At 36.6% G+C, this 19025-nt stretch overlaps 2 protein-coding genes across 2 annotated transcripts in view; one reads left to right on the forward strand and one right to left on the reverse strand.

Annotated features, from left to right (window-relative positions):
* The window catches only part of LOC104398011 (chromosome unknown open reading frame, human C12orf29), a 10104-nt gene extending 1074 nt beyond the window's left edge, over positions 1-9030 (forward strand). Inside the window, exons 3-8 of the mRNA XM_010008052.1 lie at positions 1911-2028; positions 2648-2743; positions 5707-5823; positions 6202-6396; positions 7925-8094; positions 8617-9030. Coding sequence (XP_010006354.1) covers positions 1911-2028; positions 2648-2743; positions 5707-5823; positions 6202-6396; positions 7925-8094; positions 8617-8805 — 885 coding nt within the window. The 3' untranslated portion in view covers positions 8806-9030. The remainder of the gene's footprint in view (positions 1-1910; positions 2029-2647; positions 2744-5706; positions 5824-6201; positions 6397-7924; positions 8095-8616) is intronic.
* A 1114-nt stretch (positions 9031-10144) lies between these two features.
* CEP290 (centrosomal protein 290kDa) overlaps positions 10145-19025 on the reverse strand; it is a 44853-nt gene continuing 35972 nt past the window's right edge. Inside the window, exons 41-50 of the mRNA XM_010008054.1 lie at positions 18076-18231; positions 17348-17471; positions 14987-15121; positions 14640-14726; positions 13244-13408; positions 12811-12933; positions 12333-12496; positions 11535-11635; positions 10570-10673; positions 10145-10333 (exon numbers count right to left, since the gene is read on the reverse strand). Coding sequence (XP_010006356.1) covers positions 10145-10333; positions 10570-10673; positions 11535-11635; positions 12333-12496; positions 12811-12933; positions 13244-13408; positions 14640-14726; positions 14987-15121; positions 17348-17471; positions 18076-18231 — 1348 coding nt within the window. The remainder of the gene's footprint in view (positions 10334-10569; positions 10674-11534; positions 11636-12332; positions 12497-12810; positions 12934-13243; positions 13409-14639; positions 14727-14986; positions 15122-17347; positions 17472-18075; positions 18232-19025) is intronic.

Consider the following 19025-nt stretch of genomic DNA (forward strand, 5'->3'; position numbering starts at 1 on the left):
GCGATGGCCGTGTCAGAGCCGCGGGGCCCGGCCCGGCTGCGGGCGGGGGGTACCCGAGTGGCGAGGCGTTCCGCTGCAGATCTGGAGTGAAATGCACGGCAGAAGTTTCCAAAGGGTCCCCCTCCTTGGATCATAGAATCATAGAATCCTAGGGGTTGGAAGGGACCTCGAAAGATCATCTAGTCCAACCCCAATACGGAGTAAAAAGGTGGTTTGGGAGCCGTTTCAGCTCCGTCCCACTTTTTTTTCCTATTTATTTTTTTGGGGCGTTCACCCCGACGTGTTTGCTTTATGTAAATGTAGGGAATAGTCATGACAAAGAATGAGGCCACCCCAACATGACTGCACTGTGAGCTTGAGTAAAACCGTCCTGCCGACCTACTTGTGAAAATATGAACTTGTCCTTTTCTGGTTGTTTTTTGGTTGGTTGCTTTTTGGGGGGTATTTGTGTGTGATTAAAGGAATATCAAGCTTAAGACAGAAAGATTCATTTGAGGCTGTAAAGCGTGGAATACTTATCAAGGTGAAAGTAATGGTGCTCAGTCTAAGTTATTTGTTCCCAAGATGTAAAAGGCAGTGTTAGGTTAGACGAGTGGTTATTTGCCTGTTTAGCTGTAGACTTCTAATTTGTGTTTCCCAGTTTTATTAGCAGCGCCCACCTATGCAGCTGCATAGTGAACTTGAATCCATCTGGGTGACTTTGTCCTATTGGTGTTTGAGTTGTGGGTGGAAAAGCTGAAATGATTGCCAAAATCTCAGTAGCTTAATTGTTTAGCTCTGAGTACCAACATCTGCTTGATCATTAATGTTCATGTAAGGGTACCTCTCTACATTATTCCTTCACAGAGAAAAAAATCACAGGGTATTAGATCTGGAACTGGTATATGCTATTTTTGTTTGTTTTTCAGACTGCGGGCAAGGATAATACGGGGGGTTATGACTGTTAGGGAAAAAAGGGGGAGGTGGGAAAACCAATGGGTATGTTTTTTCACTACCTTGAACATTTTGTTTCATATGTATTCTTAAAAAAAAAAATAGATCTTCATGTATGCTGTGGTTACAGATCTTGATTAATAAAATATAAACCAGAATGTGACATAACAAACTCATGTAGAAAGTTCTCCTGTTATGAATTCCGAACTCTGTTACAAGACTTTTGCAAGTTAAGAACTTGCTTTGTGTTTTGCTAGCAGAAAGACATAGTGACCAGCTTAGTTGTCAGAATTGGCTGGGGAAAGAGGAGGGAGGAGTGATGATAATACAGGAAAATATTTTTATCAAAGCACAACTGATTGCATGTTTGCAGTGGAACGGTGACAGAAGCCTGAGCTATAGAAGTCCCAGAAACTTGGACTAGTTGTGGCTGTGTATTTGTGTCTGACCCCTGGATCACTTATTTCTTTGCACTTTTTAATCAGAAAAATGTTTAGTTGACAACACTGATGCTGAGTATTTAACACCAAGATACTTTTGGCACTTGGCATTCCACCATGCACTAACATGGTACAGTTGCCTTTCAGCTCCAAATTGCAAGCTTGGAGCACATAGTCATGATTAATTTCTATTGCCATTGTAATATGGGAAGGCACATCTCAAAATTTTATAGTGTTGGACTGAAAGCCTTTTAGTTGATATGTGCTATGTAAAGGGGAAGATAAAGTCATCTCTAAATACTAATCAAGAATGAAAAAGAGGGAGAGAGTTTTCAAATAGATTGTCCTTTTGCCTTAGAGCATTTTCCAGGCTGTCATGTCTTGGAGAAACAAAGGTGTATTTGATAGCATTAGAAATCAGCAGTGTAGTGTGTATTATTTGACTTACAGAGGCTAGGTCCAAAGTGCAAGAATCCATATGAGAACAAGTCAGTATGTAGCCATGATGAGGGTTTAAAATATCTGTCTTCTTTTCAGCCATTTAAAGTTTTGGCAACTGAAACTATAAATGGAAAGGCGTTAGAGGCAGATATATACAATGCAATTCCTACTGAAAAGGTGGATGGAACCTGCTGTTACGTAACTACCTATAAAGGTAATAAGGAAGATCCATATGCAGATTTCTCATGCTGATTAGAAGCCTTGTTTTATTTAGTTTTCACCTTTTTTTTTTTTAATCATCTACTGGATTACAGCTGTTGGGAATTCAACTCTCTTTATATGACTTGACCACAAAGTAATAGTTACTGTAAATATAGGAGGCGTTTATAAAGTTGTTATAGATTTTACTCTCTAAAATACATGAAGTATGGTTAAAGTGAACATGTCAATCAGGAAACTGTTCCAGTTTTAATATTTCTTATAAGTACATCTTCCTTGCATGCTAGAATTTAATACAGTGTCTGAGTTCTTTGGGAAGGATTAAAGTAAGTATGGGAGTTGCAAGAAAATTAAAAGACCACTTCATTGCATCCCTGCAGTTCTTGACTTTAGCTGAACTTGTAAGGAAACTTTGTATGAAACTAGGCAAGATTCTACAGTCAGATAGTTAGATGCAAAACAGTAATTAATTTATGAATTTAAAGAATGTATTTTGATATACAGTGTCTCTAGTGATAAATAAGAACTCAAGTCTTGCCTTTTATGTAGATTGTTTCGCTAGTCTGCAGGGTTACCCTAGTAAACTTCTGGTTTTATCCCTTTGGAAACTCTAGGGCAACCGTATCTATGGGCCAGGCTGGATCGAAAACCCAACAAACAAGCTGAAAAAAGGTTTAAACGATTCTTGTATTCATTGGAAGATTGCAAAGGTTAGTGGAGATGTCTTTCCTTCTTTTTTGGCATTGTTAAGTTATCCTGTTGGAAAACCACTTCTAGTTTAATGCAGGAAATGTCAGTGATCCTGCTCCAACTTGCTTGAAGTAGAGTTAAGAGTGACATTAAAAGAGATTTAAACTAGAATCAGTGGGGGAAGGACTGCAGTAAGGAAGCCAAGGGTTGGGATGGCATCACTGGAGAATGAGAGCATTCACACTGCTCCTGAGAAGGGCTCAGGAGCATACCTGAAATGCTTGTACCTACCTCAACAGACACAGTATGAGAAGCAAACAGGATGAACTGGAAGCGTTGGCCAGCTCCCAGAGCTATGGTATCATTGGTACTAGTAAGACTTCATGGAATGAATCCCACAGTGAGGGAGAGTGTTGGGATTGAAGTCCACAGGCTGTTCAGGAGGAACAGCAGGACAGGCATCACAGTTAGTGATGACTTATTTGAGGATTAGGGGAATGGAAAAATGAAGGAGATTTTGGAGTGTCTGCTACCACTTGCCCAGCCAGGGTATGAGCATTGATGAGTTACTCTGTAGGCAAGGAAATTTATGGATTGATAGCCCTGGTCCTTGTGGGAGATTTCAACTTCCCAGCCATCAATTGGAAATATTATCCTGATGTGATGAACAGGTCTTGGAAATTCTTCAAGTTGTAGGAGATAACTTCTTGTCACAGGTACTCAGTGAGCCAAGTAGGAAAGATGCCCTCCTAGACTTGCTGCTGGTAAATAGATAAGACTTGTGGGGGATGTGATGGTAAATGGTGTTTTTTGCCACAGTGATCATGAAATGGTTCAGTTTAAAATGTTCAGTGTAATGAGAAAAAAGGACAGCAGAGTTGCTATCTTGGACTTCAGGAAAGCAAACTTTAAGCTATCTAGTAGCGTACCATGGGCATCTGCTTTTGAGGGCTCAGAAGTCCACAAGTGTTGGCCAGTCTTTAAGAACCACCCTTCAGAAGCACAGGAACAGGCAGTTCCAGTGTGTTGTGAGTCAGGCGAGCAGGGCAGAAGACCAGCTTGGCTGAACAGGGAACTCCTCGTGGAGCTCAAGAGGAAGAAGAAATTGTTGACAGACCTTGGGCTGCCCAGTCTCCTGAGTCAGAGGACCATGAGTGTGGGAATATTTTTGGACGCTCAAATTGTAAGGACCAGCTGTTATCATCTGAGTGTTCAGAAGTCCATGGAGCCTGATGGCATTCATTGAAGAGTTTTGAAGGAGCTAGTGGATGTTATGGCAGGACTTCGCTTGGTCATCTTCCAAAGGACTTGGGAGGCTGGGGAGGTCCCTGCTGGCTGGAAGCTAGCCAGAGTTACTCCAGTCTACAAAAAGGGTGTGTGACAAGATCCAGGAAACAACAGACCTGTTAGTCTGAACTCAGCTCCTGCAAAAAACATGGAGAAGTTTACACTGTGTACTATTAAAAAGCATTTCAGGAATAATGCAGTCATCAGGATTCATAAAGGCCTGTTTAACTAATTTGATACTCTTCACCTGTCACCTGTCTAGTGGATGAATAGAAGTGTGGTGGTAGCTTTTCTGGATTTTAATAAGACTTACGGTATTGTCCCTCACAGCATCCTTCTGGGCAAGCTGTCCATCTGTGGGATGAGCTGCTTCATTGTGGACTGGGTGAAGAACTGGCTGAAAGGCAGGGCTGAAAGGGTCTTGGTGAATATAGATACATCAGGCTGGTGACTATCACCAGCTGTGTTCATCATGGATCAGTTCTGGGGCCAGTCCTTTTCAATATATTTAGCAATGATCTGGATGCAGAAGTTGAATGCGCCATAAACAATTTTCCTGATGGTACCAAATTAGGAGATGCTGTGAGAGGGACAAGAGGCCTTGCAGAGGGATCTAGAGCATTGGGCTGTGATTAATGGGATGATACTCAACAAGTCCAAATGCTGGGTTCTGCAGCTGGGATGGAGTAATGCTGAGTACAAGTCTAAATTAGGAGGGGAGTGGCTGAAAAGCAGCCCTGCAGAAAGGGAACTGGGATGCTGGGTGACAACAGGATCAGGATGAGCCAGCAGGGTGCTCTGGCAGCCATGAGGGCAAACCACATCCTGTCATGCATCACACACAGCATGGCCAGCTGGTCAAAAGCAGTGATTATTCTTCTGTACTCAGTGTTGGTGGAACCTCACCTGGAGCACTTCCTTTAAGAAGGATGTTAAGGTCCTTGAATGTGTCCAGAGGATGATAGCAAAGCTGGTAGAATTGCTGGAATGAATCTCTTATCAGGAGTGGCTAAGGACTTTGGGTTTGTCTAGTTGAAAGGTCTTTTCCAACCAGAATGATTCTGTGAATCTGAGAAAGAGGCTGAGGTATGACCTCACTGCTCTCTGCAGATTCTGAGGAAGGGAGATAGAGAAAGAGGTTCTGATCTCTTCTCCCTGGGATCCAGTGATAGGATGTGTGGGAATGGTTCAAAGCTGCACCAGGGGAGGTTTAGGCTGGACATTAGAAAACATTTCTTCACTGAGAGGGTGGTTAAACACTGCAACAGGCTTCCTTGGGGTGGTCGATGTCCTAAGCCTGTCAGTGTGTGAGACATTTGGACAATGCCCTTAAATAACATACTTTAACTCATGGTCAGGCAGGTGGACTAGGTGACTGATAAAGGTATCTTCCAACTGAAATAGTCTGTTATATTCTGCTTCTCTTGCTCTAGTTTAATGTTGGCTATTTAGGTAGCTATTTTTTAATTTTTGTTAGTTTTGAACCTTTAAACTACTTAAGGACTACTATTCTTTAAACCCTCTGGATTGTAGACTGGTTCAGTGTACCAGATATTGATGCTTGTACAAAGTAAGTGGGACTACTGTCTGTAAAACAAGGTTTAGATCAACAGTATTCAAATACTTGCATTGAAATATGATAAAAATGTAAAATGGGCTAATGGTTTGCCAAAAACTGTCACATTTATATGTCTAGAATTTATTTGGAATGTTGAAGAGGATTTCAAGCCTGTTCCAGATACTTGGATCCCAGCAAAGGATATAGAATTCTCTAATGGAAATCCATTGCCTGATGAAAATGGACATATGCCAGGTACTAATGCTGCAGCACAGGTAAAATGGGGGCAATGGTCCATTTTTAAAGTGAATTAGAATAGTTCCAGAGTTAAAAGTACTAGTTAACATATTTAAAATGTAATTCCTTCACTATCCAGAAAGGCTTTATTCTTCTCATGCATTGAAAATAATTGTGGTTTGCTCTACAGACTTACAGGGCTTTGGCTGAAGACACAGTTTTTGCTTTTGTTTTTGTCTTTTCTCTGGTTTGTGATGTGGTTTTTCTTGTTAGTCTTTCTGTCTGTAGTTAACTGTATGGTTTTTTTTTAATCCATGTACACATATGTGTAGTAATCTGGTACATGTATGATAACTTCAGATAGTAATTTTCATAAAACGCAATATTTTCTCACAGGTTGGGTGCCTGTGGAGAAGAACAGTAAGCAGTATTGCTGGCACTCATCTGTTGTAAATTATGAGGCTGAAATAGCACTGGTATTGAACTACCATGCTGACCCAGGGCTTCTGGAAATCAGTCCGGTACCATTATCAGAAATTTTAGAACAAACATTGGAGCTTGTTGGGACTAATATCAATGCAAATCCATATGGTAAGTTTGTATGGCTGTTCTTAAATACATTTTATTCAGTGATATTTTTGAGTGAAAACTATGTACTTTCTTTGTATAAGTTTTAAAAAGTAATGTAATCTTTTTAGAAAGGAGAGAAAGGGCTAGCTCAGAGAACACTCAGCCAAAAATGCCCACATAAGAAAGCTGAGTTGTCATGAGACTGTTTATGTCTATGAGCCTCTTTCCACCTGCATTTCCTTTAGAGTTAATATAAAAATACTTTGCTTTAGTCTTCCAAAAATATTCTGACTGGAAATGTTTTTTAAAAATCATAGAATCATAGAATGGTTAAGGTTGGAAGTGACTTTAAAGATCATCAGGTTCCAACCTCCCTCCCATGAGCAGGGACACCTCCCATTAGACCAGGCTGCACAAGGGCTCATCCAACCAGGCCTTAAACACCTCCAGGGATGGGGCTTCCACAACCTTTGTGGGCAACCTATTCCAGCACCTTATTACCTTCATGGTGAAGAATTTCTTTCTGATGTCTAACCTAAAGCTTCCCTCTTCCAGCTTAAAATTATTACCCCTTGTCCCATCACTACCCTCTCTGGTGAAGAGTCCCTCCACAGCTTTCCTGTAGGCCCATTCAGGTACTGGAAGGCCGCTATAAGGTCTCCCTGGAGCCTTGCCTTCTCTTCCCCTTCTCCTTCCCTGTAAATATTATTAAATAGTAAATATTACTATTAAGATATTTAAATACTTTAAAGATTGTTTGTTGGTGCCTTTTCTTGACTATTTTTTTACTTGCTCTTCTGATGTTGCTTATTCTATTAAAGTAGAAAATTTTATTCAGCCAATTTTTGTTGAGTCTCTAGAGTTAGCAATAATTTACAAATTGGAAATATTATTAACATTTTTAAAGGAAAACTAAGCTAAATTTTGACTGTGGCTTCTCCATTCAAAGGCCTTATAATGAAAAAACAATTAGGGATGAACACAAATGAGTTCTAATTTGTGAGCTTTGCTGTTAGGATAGCTTGCAAGGATGGATATGAAAAAGAGTAGTACCTGGTCTCAACATTATCTCAGAATGTAAAGAAACTGCAGCAAAAAAAAAAATCTAATAACTGCATTCTTAGATGAAGATTTATGTTGAACAGTCAGTGAAGAGGCAATGCATTTGTTAACAGCCTGGCTTAAGTATTAATCCATATTCAAAAGAAAATAAGCCAGATTTTCAGGAACTAACATGCCTGTGCTAAGGATCATGATTTGAAGCATGAAGAATTTAGCTAAGTAGCTTTATCATAACTGAGGAGGTGGCCGCAAGGACAAGGCAGACAACTGTATAAACCTTTGTTGTGTTTATTTTCTATAAATAAAAAAGTTTTATGAGGAGACAGCTACATTTGATTCTTAGAAGTTCTCTTAAAGGCAGAACAATGCTCTAGTATCTAACAGAAGTCTGCATTTATAGAGTGCTTTTAAGATAGTAACAAAAATGAGGAAAATCTTAAGTTATCACATGTAACTAGCAGGAAGATTTTTATTTCTTTTAACCTAGGATTAGGAAGCAAGAAGCAGCCTGTACATCTTCTTGTACCCCATGGAGCATTTGAAATAAAGAATCCACCTGCTTTGAAACAAAATGACATACTGTCTTGGTTTGAAGGCTGCAGTGAGGGTAAAGTTGAAGGAATTGTGTGGCACTGCCATGATGGTTCTTTAATCAAGGTAAATATGTAGATGAACACGTGGGAAACTACAGTAATTCATAATATGTAAAGTATCATGAGGTGTACCCTTTTTTACTCGTTATCCAAATTCTTTGGTAGTAAATGTTATTCTAGCAAATCAGGTGACAGTAGAATTAGTCAAGACAGTAAATCACTACAGTGACATACTAAACTTTTTTATTATCTATGCTATGCTAATTAAGTAATTCAGAACATAAAAATAATATTTTCTGGCAAAATGAATAGGAATCAACATTTTAAAGCTTAGTTCTTTTATTTAAAAAAATAATTTATTGTAATGTTGACTTACAGAACAAGTTTATATTATTTCTGAAGTGTAGAGGAGATGTTGGGTCTGGTTTGCCTTTTATGCTTCATTATTACTCATGTTACTGAGATAATTGATTAACAGTTACAAGTGCCCTAATCCTAGAATTAGAGCACCTACAGGTCCCAAATTGGGAACTGTTTGGCTACTATATCAAAATCTCCATACTAATCTTATTTCTTTTTATTTTAGCTCCATCGCCATCATCTTGGTTTGCGCTGGCCACTTGCAGAGACGTACCTTAATTCTCAGCCTGTTGTCATTTCTTTTAATAGAACTAAATATGACTGTGACTTTGAACCAAAGAGTTTGTTTCACCACTTTTCAAACTTGGATGGTCAAAGATTTGACAGACTCCAAGATATCAAGTTTGATGCTTGAAATTATTTTTCTCTTCTAAGTTAATTTTTGAATGTGCTGCATTCCTCTTACTTGTGTCTACCATGGAACTCTTTACAAATATTCTTCTAGCTTAGGCAGCAGCCTAGGTACTATGCCATTTTAAGCTTTTCCTAAATGCCTAATTTTATATAACGAGATCTGACATCCAGAACAGAAATCTAGCTTTCAGCATATTTATTTTCAGTTCTGAAAAATCCTTAACTTCTGAGTACATTTTTGGAAACTGTTATAATTACGTGTAAGAAGTATGTTGTCTTAACACTGGCTGGTCCTAATATCTTCCCTAATTAATGCAGTCAACTGTAAAAGTTCCATAAGTTGCACTTCTGTAATTATAATTACTGTGATACTGTTATATGTAGGATTTAGATTTAGGATCTAGTTGTTTCTTAACAGTATATGATAAGCTTCAGGTGGGACCAGAATTATTTCTGAAATTTGATAATTTTTTTTGGAAGTTGTAACAATTTCTTTTGGGGGAAGACTTTTCACTGTATTATTTAACTGGTAGGCTGAAGCATTATGCTTCAGCTGAAAACCTAATTAAGCTATATCCTGCAGGTATTTCCACTAGTTTGCGACAAAAGGTGTCAAGAATAGAAAGTATACTAGTTTTATTTTGGAGATCCTTAGTAACTGGAGACATGTGACTTGGTTTAATAGTAGTCAATTTTCAGAGTGTCTCAATTAGGAAACTTCATCAAGGGCATATTAAGTAAGATGGCATATGAATAATAAAGGTGAGATTGTGATTGTTTGAGTTGGCTTTATTTTATCTGTGCTATAAATGTATACATCCAATTACATAAAATATACAAAATGTAAAATCATTTATCTAGAAAAATACCAGTAGTTTGGCTGAAACACTATAACTTTCTTTGTTCCTAGTTTTTCTAAACTGAAGGTAAAAATAACCAGTGATATAAGAACAGACATCTAGCACACTGACCCTGAGTCCATAGTTAAGAAATATGATCACACAAGATAGCAAGAACAAATTAAATATTCTTATCAATGTGGAACTTGTCAACTCGGAGTTAAAACCTTGGATTTACCCTCAGTGTGACACCTGTATAATCCAAATTACTGTTGTAAATGAAAATATAACATTGTAGAGGCGTTGGCAGATGTAAAATTCACTTTTACTGGTGTATATAAATACCATAACCTGTTGACTAACCCAATTCTGCACTCTTAACCATGTGCCAAACTGTTGTAACTTTAATAGACTTTTATCATTCCAAGATAAAAACAGGCAAATCAGCAAATGCCCCAGACTTTACTTTCACTATCAATACTGAGGATACTAAGCACTGGCCTAATCAACAGAAACATTGCCTGAACTATCCACTTCAATGCCATGCTCTTCAGAAAGCTGCTTTAATCTATCTTCTAAGATAATATTTTTCTTTATTTCTTCATTGTAGTTGTATTTCAGATCCTCAATTTCTTCAAAAATGGAAGGGTCAAATTTTTCTAGTTCTCTTCTCAGCTTTTTTGTTTCCTCCTATTAAAAAGAATAAAAGAGTACCACCTGTATCCAGAACTTTAAAAAATACATGTCCAACAACAGCTTTTTTTTGTTTTTTTTTTTTTTTTAAGAAAATCTATGAACAGCAAAATCACTAATAGTAAAATAGGCTTCATAAACCTAGTATTTAGAAATTTACTTGTCATTAAATACTAGTTTAGATACTAAACAGCTTACAATTTATCTTGCCTAAGATGATCCTTGCAACTTACCTTTAATTGCTGGTTTTCCAACTCTGCAGTTTTCAGCTGTGTCTGAAGATCAGCTACTTCTATCATTAACTGGTCATTTTTATCCTCTACAATTTCATTAGATCCTGCAAAAATAATGATAATTTGTCACAAAACTTAAGGTAATGAAAATCAATTACATTAAGAATCTTGTTGCAGTAATCCTGCATCTCCTGAAAACGGAAACATTTCAAGTGTGTAAACCCAAATGGGATCAAGAACCATAAAAAATTCAAGTCTTCTGGGCTTTTCCTAAGTTCTTGTACAAATTAGGTGGTGGTGTCTAGTGCCTGTGATTGAATGTAGTACCTCAGTGACCAGTCTGTTAGCATACTTCTGAGAAATACATGTACAGTTTCTCTGAGTTAAATGCACAAAACTTTGAAATAAAGTAGTATAAGGATCTTGTTAATTGTATAAATAATTTCAAGAGGGTGAAATTTTATTTTTTTCCCCAGTCACACGGCAACATGCTGCTCCATAGCATTCTGCTTTTCCCATGGGACTGATGCCTGCTAAGTGTTAAATTGTTCATAGAGCTGGTATCTGGAATTGGACACTCATTTATAGGCAGCTTGGAACCCAAGGCAAAAGGGGTAGCCAAAAGGGTTTCAATGAATGACTGACATCTTACAAGCAGTCTTTTTATGTTTATAAAGGAAATGGTGTTATGAGCTACATCTCTTCTTAAAAAGGGCAATCTTACAAATATTACAACCTCTTGGTTCAAGATAATTAATTATGGAGATTTTGACTAACACTTCTCTATTAAAAGCTTGTATAAATACTCAAAAATCCAAGGCCTTAGTCTGCTCCAGTTTACACTGGTCTGGCATTAATATAATTCAAATAATTTTGTAGATTTATTATCATTTTGCACACACATATTAAGTCAAAGTAGTTTTAGGCCCAAAATAGAAGATCTTTTAGGTACTGAAAATTATTACCAGTTGCAGGACCTTCGCTTGTATTTGTGAGTAGGTGCTGCTTATCCTCTGCCTGGTGAGCTAGTTCAGCTTTTTCTTTCTCAACTTGATTATTAGTTAATCTGGAATATAAAACAATTTTAGATTATTTTTTTTTAAGTTATTAAAATATTTTAGAATATAAACTATAACAAAAAATCGTAATGGACATTTATTGATCATTCTTATTTCAAGTATATCGGATGAGGTATTCGGTTATTTTAAAATACGTTTTTTTCCCTTCTTCTACAGCTAACAGAATCGATACACTGGCTGCAGTTAGCTTTCAGGGCCTTCAGAACACACACGAAGAATCTATCAAAGCTTACATATCCCAAGGAGTATAGAAATCCTAGTGGGTTTTCTAACACAACCTCTGCATGTTCACATGGTTAAATGTAGGTTCAAATGCAGCCAAGTTGGAAAATGCAGATTGCTGGCTTCCAGGTTTTTTTTCACCCCTGTGGTAAAGGTATTGAAATACTTTGTGTGTTGAGTAAAAATGGCTGCCATTATTCCACAAAGCACAAATACAATACATTTAAGCAGTAAGGAACACAAAATACTTCCTTTTTCAGAACTATCCAGAAGTCTACAGCTGATCTGAAGGAGGATAAGTAACTGGCTTCTGTATGGAAGCAGCTAACAAGGCCAGTACTTAAGGACACTAGATCTCTTCTATATACTAATATAGAATCATAAAATGTGAATAGTATAAAACTATCTTCAAAAGAGGAAAGAAAAATAATAAATCTTCCTTACTTCATTCTCAGTTCCTACCTTGCTGCAACAACAAACTTCCAACTTCTGCTGTCAGCTCTGTCCAACTGCGTCTCTGCCAAATTTAGCCTCTTTGTGGTTTCCTCCAGCTGTACATTTAACCTCTCGTTTAATATCTCCAAGTTATTCTTTGCTATTCGTAGCTTCTCTCCACTATCAGCTTCCTAATATTCAATAAAACCAAAAGTTTATGAAATACTTAACTTCACATACAGGATTATCCAAAATTATGGTGAGATAGGGTCAGTGCTGATTTAGAGGAAAACAGTGCATCCAAGATCACTACCTAGCAAAACTTCTGAATTCTGTGTTGGGCTACTCCTTGGATGTCTCCTCTCCACATATAATAAAAGTTGGGTCATATCAGTGCTTAGAAAAGTGTCCATTCCACATCAACTATTAAAAACCAGAAAAAAAAAGGATACTTGCCACAACCAGAAAATAATGAAAATAAAGAGGTGCCTTAGAATGGTTGTACCTTTTTAAGTTCTTTACGCAGCTTCTCATTTTCAGTAATGAGTTTGTCCATTCCTTTGGTTTTAGATTCATAATGCATACTCAGCTGCTCCTCCAGATGAAGTTTCATTTTTTCTATTTCAGACTAAATATAAAATGGTTTGTTAAAACATAAACATTGCTTAGTAGAAAATTTCAGATTTGCATCTTTAAAGTACTGCATAGTTACAGCTACCTAGCACAGTGAACACGTTTCATTACATATTTAAATGTATCCTTAAGGTACAGAGTATTTTTACTTCCATCATGCAGTATGTTACGCTAAGTGAACGTTTCATATTTGGTATTTTTAAAAGCATTTTTATACCAGTCAGTGTCAACAACAGGGTCACTGCTCCATTTTCCTAGTGACTTGCATCAAGCGCTAAATATGGTTATTGGAGATAAGTCGTTACCTTTAGCCTCTCATTTTCCTGTTCAAGACCAAGTAACTTCTCATTAGAAACCACAGGTGGAGCTTTTTTGAGATCTTCGTTTTCTCTTTGGACTCTCTCTACAACCTTTTTCATCAGACCAATCGTTTTTTCCAATTCTGGGATTGTCTTTCCACTTCTACCAGCCTATAGAGAGGGAAGGAAAAAAAAAGTAAAAGGAAGTGAACAGTTAATCTTAACATTCTGAGATACTCCAAATCTTACTTTATCACTTATTTTCCCACTGAAATTTTTATTTATTAAAAATATGTTATATTTTGGTGTGACTTGAACTGTAAAGTGTCTTGCATACTTAGCTCCCTAAAATTACCTACTCATCCCCAAAGTCAACATACCAGCTCCTTCGTTTTCTGCTACCCAAGAAAACTGCAGTAAGTCTGAAAATCTGCTGTCCTCTTTGAACTAAACTGAAACATTAAGAAAATAAATCAAAGTGCTACTTTTTATTTTTCTTCTTTCACTATGTTCATTTATGAGGCAGAAAAGATGTTAAAGGGCATTCAAATAGATTTCTTGTCATCTTTGTAATGACTGTTTTCCTCAGCAATAATAATTTAATTTTGCTGTTTATAGTTCTGGGCCCATGAAGTACCTTTCCTTTCTGCACAAGCTGGGAGCACAGTACACTGAAAAATAGAGAAGGTTTTACTCCCTGGAGCCCTACTTAGTTTGGGAAGTAAAAATTATTTCTTTTTCTCTGAAATAACTGTAGGGATTAGGGAGTTTATGTTGATATGCAGCAGAGGTGAAGACAAACCTCTGTAAGGTCTTGGAACCTGAAGAAGGAGCAAGATTCCAAATTTTCTGCCTCCTTAGAGTCTTTGCATGAAACAGTTTTATAAACTGAATTTCCTTATCCAAGTACTACACAAGCAGTCCATGCAAGATACAAATAAAAGAATGGCAACTACACAATCTTTTCCAGATACCCAGAAGTAGAACCTATTCTCCTTTTATGCTGGCAGACCTAGGAAGGCACTTAAGAGCTTTTATTACATCTCATTCCTTTAAAAGGTCACACAAAGAGTTTGACATTTTAGTGGCAAGAGAAATACTGGGTGTTGCTGAAGCTGTAACTTCTGAAATACTGCTCTATTAAAGTAGCAGACAGTAGCTAGGGTAAAATTTAATTGTGTCATCTTGCATAACACAACAAAAAACTCCAGTAACTTACACTTTCTAACATCTGCATCAAATAAAAATATTTTAAATCATAATGCTCTAACTGTATTACATATTTACATAAATATATTACTATAATTTTCATTTTTATATAACAATGTAGCTTTAATAAAATAGTTTTTTTCATATTTCAGTTTCATTTGATTATGATGAGAAATAGTGTTAGAATGCTCACCCCTCTAATGGCACCCAACTTGCGTTCAACATCTGCTTTCTCTTTTTTGAGGAGTTCACACATTTCTTTTAAGTCACTTACTTGGTCCTAAAAAACAAAGTAATAAGCAGCTTATTTAGATTTCAGATTGAGGTGAATGGTAACAAAATTACAGTTGGTTTACGTGGACAAATGTAAAGAGAAAGCCATTTTGCATTGCAGTGACATTTGTTCATAATTCAACCTTCTCATCTTGCATAAAAACATTAAAGACAATGTTTAAAGAAAAAGATACCCTTTTATTGCTTTTTTAAGCAATCCCCTAGACAGTGTCAGGGGAAAAGGGACTAAAGTTAAAAATATGTTACCTTTAGTCTTGGCAAATCTTTATTGGACTGCTCTAGTTGGAATCTTAGCTCAACGTTTTCAGATGACAATCTTAAATTTTCCTTTAAAATCTCTTGTTCTCGTCGATATTGATCATCTGAGCCTATTCCTGATGTCTTCAGAAAATGAAAAGGAAAAAAATTATTAAGTGTTAATACACTATGCATTGTATCAGCCGTAGCTGGTACAGAGCAACAGAAAATCAGTATTTTTCACAGAAATAAAATGGATGACAGTTCTATCACCAGTTTTTATCTTATTTGCTCTGATTTTTAACTCCTTCTCTTACATTTTCTAAATATGCTTTACCTTTCAGGGAAGTTTACAAATCAGTATATACACCAGTAAAATTTTTTTCAAACAAAAATTGACTCTCAAACTATTGGTTAGAAATAAATCTCAAAGTCTAAAAGGCAAGAAAGCTACTGAGAGTAGTAAGCTGGGACACTGTACCTGGGAACAGCATCTAATTTTAAGGACATAGTCTGCTATGTTTGTTAAATAGTACACACAGCAACAGGAATTCCACTGAAGTCAAACAAATTACAGAGCATGTCAGGAAGAGTGGTATGTCATTCTAGCTCTTAGGCTGTTAGTTCCTACAACCTTAAGTCTTTATTTATGGAGGCCTGTAATTTCTGTTACTTAAAAGAGTGCCTTGCATGCCTTATATTGCCAATTGCAGTCATAAATAAATGGTAAATTATAATGTCTGACTAGTAAAGAGTAAAACCTTTTGATGATATAATAATCAGCAGGTTTCACTTAGATAATGATGGAATTACCCATTGAATCCACAAATTCATCACTAAAAATAACAAGAATAAAGTATTTGCCTCAATAAAGCGTTTTTTTTCTTAGTAAAGTAATAATGCATCATAAATCTCTTAAAGAATGAAGGTCATCAACTAACTGCATGTATCACTGTGCTTATTTGTAAACTTTCAGAACCAACATTTTAGAATTCACAGTAGTTTAGTTGTGAGCTGACATGCATACTTATCATGAAAGAGTAAGGTTTGATTTATGGACCACTTGGCGACTACTTCAATATCCCTGCAGACCATGTAGAGGAAACCATTCCATTATCAAGATCAAACTATTATATTTCTACATTGCTTATACAGAAATGCTAGAGGACTGCTACAGTATCAAACCTCAGGCATGTCACAAAATTCTGGGGTTGTTTCAACCCCCTCTGTACCACTTTGGTAAGTCTCATGTTTATCTTCTGCAGTCTGTGGATTCATTTCATTATTCACATTTATTTTTTCTGCTTCATAGTCATTAGCTTGATTAGAAGGTTCTGATGAATCAGACTGATTGCAGCTCATTCTCTCAGTATAAGGTTCTACCCTTTCTTCATCAACATTTGATTGCTTGACTATTTCTTGCTTCCTGTCCCCTTCAGATTCCTCATTCAGTTTTCCATTTTCAGGTTGGGTTATATTTTCTTCTTCACTGCAGTTCTCTTCATCAGCTTCAACTATATTTTTGTTCTTCAATCCATCTCTAGATACATCTGCATCCTTGCATTCCTCACTATCTTCAGGATGCTCTCCAGGAGCCACTTCTGTGCTTCCATCTGCAGTAGCTTCAAGGCCTTCATTGTGCATGATGCATGTTTGCATATCTGCTTCTCCATCAATTTCATTGCCATCACTAATGCTATGGTTAGTCTTATGTTTGATTTCATCCCTGTTTGAAACAGATTTCTTTTGAAGGGACTGCAGATACTTTTGTTTACTGATACTGATAGGAACAGACTTGGTCAGTTCAGTTTGGTTACATGCACTCTGATTCAAGTTGAAGACAGAATGAAGCATGAAAGAAAAGCAGAAGACAATAAAGTAAACCAGAAAGGAACCTAGAATGTACTGCTAAATATATTTTGAAAGATGAAGATAACCCAATAGTGCAATCTTTGCAATACAATAGAACCTTCTAAAAATCAAAACACAAGAAAAACATCTAATGTAACTGAGATGCAGCTCAGTATTTTCCCTAACTCTCTGTATACCAAACTTTCAATGAATATTAAATATAAAAGTAGTCACTCTCAGTTGTAGACTCATGTTTAAAAATACATATACCTTATTTCTCCACATGATAGGATGCTGACAACTTAAGTTTCTACCTGTGGAACTAAGAAGCTGTAATTTGGGGGGTTTTGGATTTGTTTTGTTGTTTTTTAAAAACAGTAAAAGCTGAGTATTTCATTTCAAGAATACTGTAATTTGAAATAAAACAAGCTAAATGACACAGAATACCAAATGGATAACCAGTAGTTTTGTTAGGTAGGTGTGATTCCTTTAGGTAATACTGTTATATTGTTAACTTACTGAGGGTCTAGAGTAGGTTTCTCTTGAATACTGTCTCTGCAATGCATGAAGTTTTTCCTGGAGGTATTGATTTTTCAAATGTAACTCTTCTACAACAGAATCTCGTGGGATTGCTTGCTGTGTTCTACATAAAAAATGTTATCAAGCCAAAACAAACAAACAAACAAAGCTATTAATGCATTAAAAATATGCTTACAGTAAAAACCCCATGAACTTCTGAATTACAAGACTGGATTTTCTAGTATTACTGGGATAGTTTTCTAAATACTTGTTAGCCATATACACTATTTCAACTAATCCACACGAATCAGAAGTACTTACTTTGGGGCAAAAGGAATCTGCTCTTTTGAGATGTCTACAGCTTCAATTACTCAGGCACACTATCCACAGTGATAAATTACAAAACACTCCCTAACTGCAACTTAGCAGTTTTAGCAATTCTAAATTGTTCACCAATCTAAATTATAATTTTACACAACAGGAGCCAGATCTTTTTCACAGCTTTTTAGAACAATGAACCAATGCTACATATTCTGTGAACATGCACAGTTGCTCCCAAGTAGCTTTAAATTCGCTCTTCAGACTCAAAGAAGGATTTCTGAAATTCCTGTCTTTTTTCCCGTCATTGAATCATTTGGTCTAATAGAGACTGTCTAGCTCTTTCCACAGACTTTTTTTTCTCATTTAGATGTTTTAGTTTTTATAGATTCTTTAAAAATGCCTCTCACCTCATGTGAGCAATTTCATTTTCTAAATCTAGATTCCGTTTTCTTAGTTCTTCCAGTTCTTTTTCAGTCTCTGAGGCTCTTAGTCCAACAACATGGTCAACAGTGACACCTGTAGTTTTCAGTTTCTTCTGTAGAGCAATTTTCTCTTTTTCATTCCTGCAACATCCAGGAAATTTACATTTAAAACTGTACTTGCTAACTTCCTTTCTTTTTCTGTCTTAAAGAATCTACATTTGCAATTTATTTACTCATTGAACCACACCCCCCTTTCTGTTTAAGACAATTACAGTACAGCTTTACCAAAAAAACCCACAACACCTTAAAAAAGCAATGAACCTTAAGTCAGTATCATGCACATCATAAACCACATGCCTGTGTTTTCTGGGAAACTCGTACAAGACTTGCTGAGAATAAATGCTATTTTGAAACAGTTTCAAACTACAATCTAACAGCTACCATCACCGTTTCCTTTCTCCTCTGCATTTTTAATCAGTAAAATACTGCCTTGAGTGTACTGAAATAAATGTAACATTTGCAGAGGGCTTATCTATGTTTTTGTTTTATTTTTAAAGGCTTCCCTCTCATACTCCTAGAACCCTCAGTACTGCAGCGGGGCTACATGTAGCAAGTAGCACAGTATCCACTTGTAGCAACCTAAATAAACAACACAGCGGTGAGTAACAGCCTCTCTTCATGAAGTTGTTACTTGTTTCATGGGAATAACAGAATGCTACATACAAGAAGCATAATAAAGGACTTAAATTAGTTTTATTCAGAGACAGTTTCTTCTAATGAAGTTTGTTGGCTTTTAGAAGTGAAATGAAGGATAACAGTGGAGTGGCCTGCTGCTTGAAAATTAACTAATCCTTTTAAACTCAATAGCAATGTCAAATTCTAGACATTAGTCTTACAAAAACGTATTACATGGCAAACATACTTAGATTTCCCTA

The sequence above is a fragment of the Chaetura pelagica genome, unplaced genomic scaffold (assembly GCF_000747805.2).
Source record: "Chaetura pelagica isolate M959 unplaced genomic scaffold, ChaPel_1.0 scaffold50, whole genome shotgun sequence".
Lineage (NCBI taxonomy): Eukaryota > Metazoa > Chordata > Aves > Apodiformes > Apodidae > Chaetura > Chaetura pelagica.